The sequence below is a fragment of the Jatropha curcas genome, chromosome 6 (genome assembly GCF_041381405.1).
Source record: "Jatropha curcas cultivar XTBG-Jc1 chromosome 6, XTBG_Jcur_1.0, whole genome shotgun sequence".
NCBI lineage: Eukaryota > Viridiplantae > Streptophyta > Magnoliopsida > Malpighiales > Euphorbiaceae > Jatropha > Jatropha curcas.
The window spans coordinates 23,197,954-23,209,166 of NC_143156.1; the positions used below are offsets into that span (position 1 = coordinate 23,197,954).

The 11,213-nt window shown below is 25.0% G+C and overlaps 1 protein-coding gene across 3 annotated transcripts; it reads left to right on the top strand.

Moving 5' to 3' along the window:
* Nucleotides 1-2,909: 2,909 nt before the first annotated feature.
* LOC105634730 (WAT1-related protein At1g25270) lies at nt 2,910-7,187 on the top strand. 3 transcript variants are annotated; one of them, XM_089722231.1, is made up of 8 exons: nt 2,912-3,115; nt 3,233-3,363; nt 3,782-3,877; nt 4,422-4,538; nt 4,625-4,886; nt 4,967-5,125; nt 6,510-6,661; nt 6,860-7,187. In XM_089722231.1, the coding sequence occupies exons 2-8, from the start codon at nt 3,284-3,286 to the stop codon at nt 7,080-7,082; spliced, it is 1,089 nt and encodes a 362-aa protein (XP_089578357.1). In that variant the 5' UTR covers nt 2,912-3,115; nt 3,233-3,283; the 3' UTR covers nt 7,083-7,187. The 3 variants fall into 3 exon arrangements, with proteins under 3 accessions (XP_020535671.1, XP_089578357.1, XP_012073027.1); XM_020680012.3 differs by having other exon boundaries at nt 2,910-3,363; XM_012217637.4 differs by having other exon boundaries at nt 2,913-3,363; nt 3,782-3,844.
* The last annotated feature ends 4,026 nt before the right edge of the window (nt 7,188-11,213 follow it).

The following is an 11,213-nucleotide window of genomic DNA, read 5'->3' on the forward strand; positions in this document are numbered from 1 at the left end:
TACCCAAAAAGAAAATTAAGCCAATCACTTAATCCCCAACCCCCTTACTTTCAACCCCAAATCAATATTTATATACAACTATAATTAAAAATAATAATAAATTATTTTTTATTGTCATGTAAAATAAAAAAAAAAATGAGAAGATAATAGTCTTATGAGTTTAAAATTTTAATATTTTTAACTAATTTTCAAATTGTAACCAAATAATGGAAAATATTTTTCAAGGAAAATGTGAACACATTTGATAGAGAAGTTCTTGAGAGAAGGTTGATCGACAAAGAAAATCCTGACAGCTGTAGAAATACCACAATTGGATCGTGATCGTTCACTCAATGAAAAAGAGACATCGGAGATTTTATTAAAAACATATGAAGATAGATCATATTAAAAGGACGAGATTGTAAGGCCTAAAGAGACAGTTCGAGTTAAGGGATCAAGGGAGGGATGAAAATATTCATGACTGTTTTTCATGCGTTGAAAAAATAGTCAACAAGATAAAAAATGGTAAAAAACTTTAGGGATTGAATTATTGAGTATTAAAAATATTTATGGTTCATATTACCTAGAATCCGAAAGGGGATATATATATTAACACAAACAAAGAAAAAGGGAAACAGTGAATCAATTTTTTGGTTGCTAAATCACCAAAAATCAGTTGCTAAATATAAAAAGGCAACAGAATGGTATTGAAAAAATTCGGTCACATTAAATCTTGTCATTAACATATTAGCGACTAAAGTCACATCAGTATCTTTTCTTCTATTTAAATTGAGAAAAATACTGAATGTTTAGTTAAGTTTCACTATCTAAGATTATCGATCCTATCAGTTTCTTCTCATCCATTCAGACGTCAAAGATACTGAAACTAGTATTTTCATTTATTATAATTTCTTATATTTAGAATTAATTTCTTAAGTGTATTTCACAAAATTTCATAATTTCATCATAAAGATTTTGAAAGAGAGGCAGCATCTCTTTTAAATACTAATAAACACATAAACCAAAAAGGACTTCCTGTAAGTCAAAACCATTCATCCACAACAATCATGGCCACTATTAAGTTTCCACATAACACCTTCTATCCACAATATTTCACTTCAATAATATGTATAAATGGATTCATATAAATTTATTAAAAATAACTCAAAGTATATTTATCTCTGTCAAACATTTCTCAAAATCACAAAATTCATTTATACATTGCAAATTTTAATAACTTATGTACTCAAATAACAATCATTATAATTTTTTTTTATTTTCTAATATATTAATAATCAATATGTTTTGGGATTACTAAACTAATTTCGTATTTCTAACTTATTTCAGATTTCTAGTTTGTAGCATTTAAATCTAACTAGTCTTTTTTATGACGTACGTTGTATGTTGTCTATGCTCGTTATATACTCATTTTTTATATTTTTTTTATCCATATAATATTAAAGCATAAGTTTTTGTTTAGATTAAAATAAAAGCAAGTGGTTAATTATATTTTACCGCACAAGCTACTTATAATGCTACTTCTTATGTACTTAATTCTATTTTTATATAATGAAGTGATCTCAAAATCAAGTTCAACCCAATCCCGAGATCTAATCCTTCAATCCCTAATTTACTTGCGCCATGCATTAGAGAAAAGACTATATGCACATATACAAATTCTTGAAACCCCAAAAAGTGACCTAAAATAAAAATATATGGTTCTAGTTTTTTTTCAGTTTCCTAAACACTATTTTCTTTTAAATCAAAAAAAGTTAGGATATAAAAGAAAAAATATCTAGAAAATTAAAAATGTTTAACTATCAAGAGGTCATCTATTTATTGAAAGGAATATATAAATGTCTTACTAAATTAAAGTGATAGTAGTCGCAAATTATTCAGTAATGAAAAAAATCTAAAATGACTCTTGGGACAGAAGATGAACTTGGATAAATCTGAAATTTTCTTCACTCCAAATTTAGCCATGGTGAGACAAGAAGAGATCAGGAATTGATTAGTTTGTTAGATGTTTAGATACAACTATATTTATATACAAATGACATGGCATGAGCAGTTACTTCTCATAGCCAATATAAATTATAAATAACACAGTGTATTACATTGAGATCTTATTAATCAATAACACACATATTTTTCATCTTCTTCTTTCTCCAATTAAACGCTAAATACCAGATTCTGAACAGTACGTTTGATCGATAGATTTATTTCTCGAGAGGATTAAAAGGAATCATTCACTTTGAAATTTAAAAATTCAAAAATAAGTAAAAAAACATATATTTTATGGTTTGCTTTGAGAATCGAATTATAATAAATAAGAGAAAAAAGAAAAAAAAAAGTGGGATGATACGGGGAAAAAAGTATTATTTAACAAATAATGATTTTTTTCCAAAACTTAGTGGGGCACTTGTTTTTACTCAAAGTAATTTGGCTATACAATTACTACTGTGATTTGAACTCTAATCCTTTTATTTGATAGAGAAGTAAGCATGTGGTCAATATTTAGTAATTGTCAATTCATCATTCCTTATAGTTTACTTGTGTGTCCATATATCCAATACAAGGAGAAATAGGTGAAAGCTTTGTGTTATTGCAATAAAGAAAGTGTAATCTTTAAGAATTATATTTATTCTAAATATTGAAACCTTTCAACTATAGCTTACTTGAGCCAATTCAAGGCTCTAGTTAAATTTTTGGAAATGAGAATCAATGCAAAATCAACAAATTTTGCTTTTTGGGTCAAGAAATGTACTAATTAAATTGATATACATATATAGGAAACAAAATCCAATTTGTCTTTCCTATAGAGATTATAAAAAAGTCACTTTTCAACTTGGCTCTTTACTTTATATATCTAGAATATAGAGCAACCATGCATGAATATATGTAAAGATAGCTACCCATACATCCATAGCATGTCCAACAAGAAATGAATTGTGACCCCAAAAATCATAGCATTAGAAGAACAAACCTTCCACTGAATCACAGCCCTTGCAAGTCATGTCACACTAGAAATTCCCATTTCATTTCTAGCAGTCTCCTCCACTTATAAATACTACACACAAGTTTCTTGACGATATATATTTGTATACCTTCATAATATATACAAAGATTTGAAGAGGTTTTTTTTTTTTAAATTTGTTGAAAATATTATTTCATATTTGATTTTATGATGATAATGATGATATGTAAGTTGATGGATGGAGTGAAGCCAGTTTTGGTAATGGTGGTGGTTCAGGTGGCATATGCTGGTGTTAATGTTTTATACAAACTTGCAGCAAGTGATGGAATGAGCTTGAGGATCATTATCGCCTATAGATTCATTTTTGCTACTGCTTTAATGGTTCCTCTTGCTCTTTTCTTTGAGAGGTAATCTCCTTTTTCTTTTTCCTGTTTTGCTTTCTAATTTCTCTTGACAAAATAGTATATTGTACATCGATCATAACTTACAATCATATGGATTTAAATCTAAAAGTTAGATTTATGCATACACTGAATGGATTTAATAATTATTAGTAAAAAATGAAATTAATTTAATCTAGTCGTTGATTAATATTTTAACTAGTAGTCTCAGATTTCAAAACACTTCTCTTTATGTTCTTGGGTAAAGAAATCGTTATTGCTCCTGTTGCTTCTTTTTGCAAGCTCAGGAACTTCCAAAAACAGGAAAAAGAAACGAATAAAATAGAAACCAAAAAAAGGGAACCCAAAATGTCAAAATGAAGTAGAGATATTCCCAGACTTGTTTGGATACTAATAGTGCTTGTTTTTCCGTTGGATTTTACAGGAAGAACAGGCCTAAACTTACATGGACAGTGCTCTTTCAAGCATTTCTTTGTGGATTATTCGGGTACACCACTAGTTTCATTTTACTGTTGAAAAAGTAAGAATAAACATTTCCTTATTTGTGCTGACATATTGATGATGTAGGCAATTATTAGCACCATGATTTTTTTTTTCCCCACAAACATTCCTGTACCCTTTTAGGATGTGATTAATCTCAAGGTTAATTACTTTATTTTCTTATAAGAGTTTTGCCATGGATTGAATTTACTATCCTTTCTTATAAGTGTTTTGTCATGGATTGAATGCTGACTTTATAAAGATCATCCGCTGAACTTGTAATTGGCACATGTCTTTATTACTGGAATGTTACTGTATATTTATAATAGTCTCAATAAAGACTTTTGATTATACAAGTTGTATGCATCAAATGATATTACTGCTAGTTTTTATTACCATTTTAAGTTTTTGGATTACAGCGATACTAATAGCTTGTTCTTAAAAGGAAACTAGTAATTTTCTGTAATGATGCTTTGTCCATGATTAATGTATCCATAAACTTGAATTGATTATATTAATGAAAGTGGAGTTCAATTTAAGCAAATTTTTTAAGTTTTCTCTTATTTTAATTAGTATAAATGCAGGGGATCATTGTCTCAAAATATGTACTTGAAGAGTTTGGTCTTAACATCTGCAACCTTTGCTTCTGCCATGTTTAATCTCGTACCTGCAGTTACTTTCATCTTAGCCATCTCATTTGGGTAAATAATACTTGATTAACTAATTTCTTTCTCTAATATATTTTTTAGCCGTAACCTGCTCTTTTATATGTTGGGAAATTTTTCAGGTTGGAGAAGATGGGAATAAGAAGTGTAGGAGGGAAAGCAAAAGTTGTAGGAACAGTAATGGGTATTAGTGGGGCAATGTTGCTTACCTTTTATAAGGGAGCAGAAATAAAAATATGGAAAACACGTATTGATCTTTTAAAGCATTATCAATCTAACGGTCATGGAGTATTCCACTTGACTTCCTCTCATTCTAATCATGCATTGGGCTGTTTGTTGGCTGTGGGAAATTGCTTCCTTTATGCGCTGTGGTTAATTATTCAGGTGGTTTCTGAAAATATCTTTGAATTTTATTGTTATGATTATTTTCTTTTGTATCAGTAATTTTTGATAATCATCTTCAGGCTAAAATGAGCACGACATATCCATGTCCATACTCAAGCACAGCATTGATGTGTTTGATGGCATCAATCCAAGCATCTGTTTATGCTCTTTGCATGGAGAAAGATTGGAGTCAATGGAAATTAGGTTGGAATATAAGGTTGCTCACAGCTGCTTACGCGGTATGTATCTTACCTTCTTTTCTTTTCTTCTTTTGGGTTTGAATTATTAATATATTACTATTAATATTAAGGCCTAATGAAAAAAAAAAACCCAAATTTTGATATTTTTATCAATTCTAGCTAATTTTTTAATTTTATCGATCAATAATGTGAATTTAATTTTTCATATTAAATCTAACATCCATCTGCATTCCGTCAAATTATTATTGATATGACAGTAAAATATGATATGTAGGTCTCATGAATTCAGTGCTAAAACACCGGTTCACGTGGAATTAAAAATTATTTAATTTTTATTTAATTTCAAAAATAATTATTTTAAAAATATTTAATATAAAAATTATTTAATTTTCTGTAATTAAAAATTTTAAAATATTATTATTTATTTAATTTTCAAAATTAAAATTATTATTTTATATATTTATTATATGAATTTAATGAATAATAAATATGAACCTTTAATTATTTTTAATGTTAGATCAAATCAAATGTGGAGTAATTAATTATTGAATATTAATTTTACAATCTCAAATTTTTAATTAAATTAAAATACATAAAAAATTTTATTTATAATTAAAATTTCTAAATTTAAAAAACACAAGCTTTATAAAATATAAAAGCTGAAATTTGATTTAAGATTTTTGGTCAAAATTGCAAAAATCAAATTGAACCAATCTGAAATGTAAACATCGAAACACTCATGGTAGAAAAAAAATTAGAATTTCAATATTCTTTATTTTGAAAATTTGTAGGTTATTGAATTTTTTTTTAGAAGAATTTACATTTATAGATTTGTAAAATAATAATTTTTAGTTATTTTATATTTTTAAGGTTTTTAAGTACATAAATTAATAATTCTTTTATTCCATGCATATCGATTTAATCCTGACCAGATATCTCATGGAACCCACAAATCAAATTTAACTGCCATGTCAGCACTAATTTAACTGAAGGCAGATAGAGGCTAGATTTAATTAAAAAAAAAATTTCAGGGTATTGACTGATAAAATTATAAAAATTGACTTGAATTGATAAAAAGATTAAAAATCAAGATTTTTTTTTTTTACCATTTGGTCTAATATTAATATCAAAACATAAAATATACGTGGTTACATTAACTTCAGAATAATATATTTAGTCACTCGAAGAATTAAAAATATCTTAATTAGGAAGTAAAATATATTATTCTTAAACTAATAACAATGACATTATAAATCATTGACTGTCTAATATTTTGAGGAGATAAAATATCTAAACTATGACTAGTTTTATTACCTTCAAATAAAATATTCTTAACGTATAAGAGATGAAATAAAATATTTACAAAATTGGAATTTTTGAAACTTATTTATTATAAAATGATTTTTGTCCCCTGAAATTATAGGGAATAGTAGTGGCTGGAATTATGATAACTCTGGTGATATGGTGTGTGCGCTTGAAGGGTCCTCTATTTGTCTCCATTTTTAGTCCTCTAACGCTTGTGGGCGTTGCTGTTGCGGGATCCATATGCCTTAACGAGAATCTACACCTTGGAAGGTATATTCCTTTTTTTTTTCTTTTTCTTTGTTAATTATATCTCACCATTAAAATTAAGAAATTGACAATGATAAAATTTTCAGAATAGTTTGGCCGACCATATAAATTCATTCCAGAATTTTGTTACTTTAATCTTGCAACTCTCTGATTTTTACTTTGACTCGTTAAACACTTAAATTTATTTTTGGATGATTGCAGCATATTAGGGGCATCATTGATAGTGTGTGGATTATATGTGGTGTTGTGGGGTAAAAATGCAGAGATAAAGAAAATGTCTCAACTTATTCCATTAAAATCAACCTCTACAGAAGCGAAAACAACAGAGTTGGTTATTTCTTCTCCCACAAATGACAATTGCAAGAATGGTTCCAATGTTCAAAATTGCAATTGTAATGATTTGTTAGAAAAAGAAGAAAAATAATTATCTTCTACGCATGGGCTTATATGAAGCTTTGGATCTTTATATATACTGTTTCTTTTCTTTATTTTGTGATTTGTATATATTAAATTATTAGCAAATTTTTCATCTCTTTTCCCCTTTATTAGTTAATGATAAACAACTAGAACTTAATTTCTGATAATTTAATACTCAAAAAAAAAAAAATTCTAATAATTTAATTAGCAAATTCTCGAATGTGCGCTGTACTTATTTATGCTTGTTGACTTTTATTCGATACAAAGTAAATGTAATATAATTTATATATATAATTTTCTACTAATATATATATTAATTTTTTATTATAAATTATAACATTTTTAATAGTTTATATTATTAAAATATTCAAGAGCATTCACAAGATAGAAAAATATATATATATTTTATGAAATATAAATTTAAAAAATAACAAATTTTCTCAAACTGAGAATTAGCTTGACTTACCTCGTTACATTTTGAATTTATATTATGAATTTATATTATAGATATTATATATTATAGCTATTATAATAATTAATATATTAATCATTATTTTAGAGCATCATTTATAATTTTGATATTTTTCTTTTTTCTTTGTTTGCTAAAGTCTGTAAGTATGTAATTAATTTTATAGTTGCTTTTTTTTAGAAAAAAATTCTTTCAATTTTATAATTTGCTAATATAACATGTTATATCATAATTATATTATATATATATATATATATATATATATATATATATATATATATATTAAAGAGCTTTGGTTTCTATGTACATCAAATAATAGATCTCATAATATATTTCTTAATAAATAATAAAAAATTACATTTATTCCTTGTCAAATAATCATAACCACTCAAATTAAAGATTAATAAAATAAACAATAAAATATATTATATTCTTACAATATTTTAATAGGCACCTTATATAATATAATATAACCAATCAAAATCAAATTACTTTATTTTTTTTAACCAATAAAATTAAAATCCTTAGAAATATTATATTCTTACTATATTATAATTTTTTATATATCCAATTAAATTTAGATTTAAATAGGAAATTAATATAACCAATCAAAATTAAATTATTTTTATTTTTCAACCAATAAAATTAAAATGCTTAAAAATATTGTATTCTTACCGTATTTAATATATACCTTATTTAGTATATAATATAATTTCTTAATTTATCCAATATAATTATATTTAAATAGAAAATTAGTATGATTAATCAAAATTAAATTATCTTTATTTGGTCAACCAATAAAATTAAAATTCTTAATGATATTTTTGTCGATCTATAAACTTAGCAGTTGCATTTTTGACAATACTAATGGTCCCTTCCCATTTGTACTTTTGTATATAATTATAGATGATAAACAACTAGAACTTAATTTCTAATAATTTGATACAAGATGTTTTTTTTTTTATTATTTATTTATTTTTCGGATGGACATAAGATATGTTTATGAATTTTTCTTATAAGGGTACGTTAATCATTTTCGAACATTTGTAATCTAAGTTCTAGGTGTGGTTTAAGTGGTTTTAACATTAAATTAATGTATGAAGTTTTTTGGAAGAATTCTGTAAGGACGCTTGCAATCCAAGTTCATTGATTAATATGTTAAATTTAGAGTTTCAATTGGAAGCAAATTGGACACACCTTATAACGATCTTAAAAGTAGTTTGGTAATTTGGGATGCTCAAATGTTGAGGCTGAAAGGGAAAGTTTGCATTTGATAAGTTGTAGCTAGGTAGTCCTTGGTTCCAATTGTACCGATGTTAGAGCTGCAGGTCCGATTGGATCGGGTTTTTTGATTTAAAGTATACTCAACTCGTATGTGCGGATCAATAATTTTTTTACCCAACTCAATCCATCAATTACATAAACCCTCAGCATTATGAATGAATTGGGTTGGATATAGGTCCAATATAAATCTGCAGGTCAAAATAAATGATAACTAATAAAAACAATTTTAAAGAAAATATAACTATTTACAAGGAAAAAACATTATTTAGAAAACCGGACTAAAATAGTCAGTTCAACCGATTTAATTAAGAACCGAACTGTGGTCCGATCCGAGTTACATAAGAAAATTGAAAGTCTAAAATTCGGCCTAAACCGGTAAAAAACAGTGAACCAGACCGGTTAAAAAATTGATTCATTCAAATTCTAGGCTTTGCTATAAGATGTGGGCCTTTTTAAAATTGGGCTACTGATTTTTTTGTTTTGGGGTCCTTTTATTCTAATTTCAAAGCATTGATATCCATAATCTATACTGTATATAAAAGTGAGAATGAGGAGTGAAATAATGAGATTGCAGATATTATTTTTGTGAAATTTAAGATATCTTAAAATAACCTTAGTCTTAACCAATTAAAAAATTTTAACCTAAAAATATATATAATACTTCTATAATTTGATTGAATTTTTTGTTGACTTTTTTTAATAGATAAATATATATAGATAATTAAGGATTTCAAAATTTTAAATTTTTACTATTTTTATCTTATTACATCTAATTACATTTTATTTCATCATATTATTATGTACATTATTAATAGTAATTTAATATCTTTTAATAATTTATTATTATTTATAGTTTATAATTTAGTTTCAACATTATTATTTTAAATAATATATGTAAATATGAGGAATTTGAGAACTTTTACATTTTTTTGAATTTATTTTAAATAAATATATCTAGATGATTCAAATTTTGATTTATAAAGGGTATGATTAATTTTTTTTAATTACAAATTGCACTATATTTTGATTGGCCAAAATTAAGATAAAAGATTATTATTTTTAAACATCTCAAAATTTATTAGTTATATTGATATCTTATATAATTCGAATCCTATTTCTATTAAAGAATATAATATTAATAATTTTTTAAATGCTTTTATGATTTTAATTGACTAAAAAATAAAAATAAAAATTTATTATTATTTATAAATATTTAATTTGATTTATTAGATTGGTTTCTTGTTCTATTATTAAATTATATTTATTTACTACAAGAGATTATAGTGAAAGTTATTAACAAAATATGTAAATTAATTATAAAACTTATAATAGAAGCTATATGATAATTTTTATAAATTAATTTGGTTTTTCTTTAAAAAGGAAAATGAAAGTAACTAACGTACGATAAAAACTGTATGAATCAGTACGTTGATATATAACAAAAAGTTATATATATATTAGATACAGTGTAACGTATTTTAACCACTCAACTTAAATAAAAATTTATACTTTAATATTACATAAATAACAAATTAATTGGGTGCAAATAATAAGCATATAACAAGCATAGTCAACGTGCAACATACGTCATAAAAGAGACGAGTATAAAGTCCGAATATGGGACATTGGATTCCTAAAATGCCCTTATTAATTTTATGGATTGACAAAAATATCATTGAGGACTTTAATTTTATTGGTTGAAAATTTTATTTGTTGAAAAATAAAGTTTAATTTTGACTGGTTATATTAAATTTCCTATTTGAATTTTAATTCTGCCGTGAAGTTTAATCTAATTCTAAATAGGAAATTATTATTTTAAAATTTTAATTATTTTGTTTAATTTAACAAAAACAATGCGACACGTTCATTTGTATATTGTTATTATAAATTTTAATTCTTTGGCATGGGACGTTTGCTTGCTATGATTTGAATTTATTATTTTTATACTGTTGTTAGTAGTTTAACCCTACTCTAATTATGATTTCTATTTATTGTTTTTATTATATTAATATTAGAAATTTAATATTTTAATATATTAATATTATAAATTTAATCCAATTTTAATTAAGAATTTGTTCTATCACACCACTTTATATATGTTTAGTTTTAATTGCTTTTAACTGTCAATATTTTGTTACTTTTGACTATCAAGAATTATTACATCAATTTTTTTGCTAATTTAGATTATTGAATTTGTAATCATGTCTTCTCCTCACGGTAAATATAATCTTAACTCTCTCTATTTATAAATTAATAGAATAGTTTTTATTTATATTTCTTATAATTTAGTAATCTCTTCTGACTCTTTGTTTGTATTTAGAGTTAATTTGGTTAATTGCATACATACATATATAGATATATTAGTGTTAAAAACATTGTTTAACT

What these genes read in the sequence shown, in the direction of transcription:
- LOC105634730 (XM_020680012.3), top strand. Translation starts at nt 3,164, where the DNA reads ATGATGATAATGATGATATGTAAGTTGATGGATGGAGTGAAGCCAGTT. An exon ending in CTTGCTCTTTTCTTTGAGAG is followed by an intron (nt 3,364 to 3,781) that starts GTAATCTCCTTT and finishes TGGATTTTACAG; the next exon opens with GAAGAACAGGCCTAAACTTA. An exon ending in CGCTGTGGTTAATTATTCAG is followed by an intron (nt 4,887 to 4,966) that starts GTGGTTTCTGAA and finishes AATCATCTTCAG; the next exon opens with GCTAAAATGAGCACGACATA.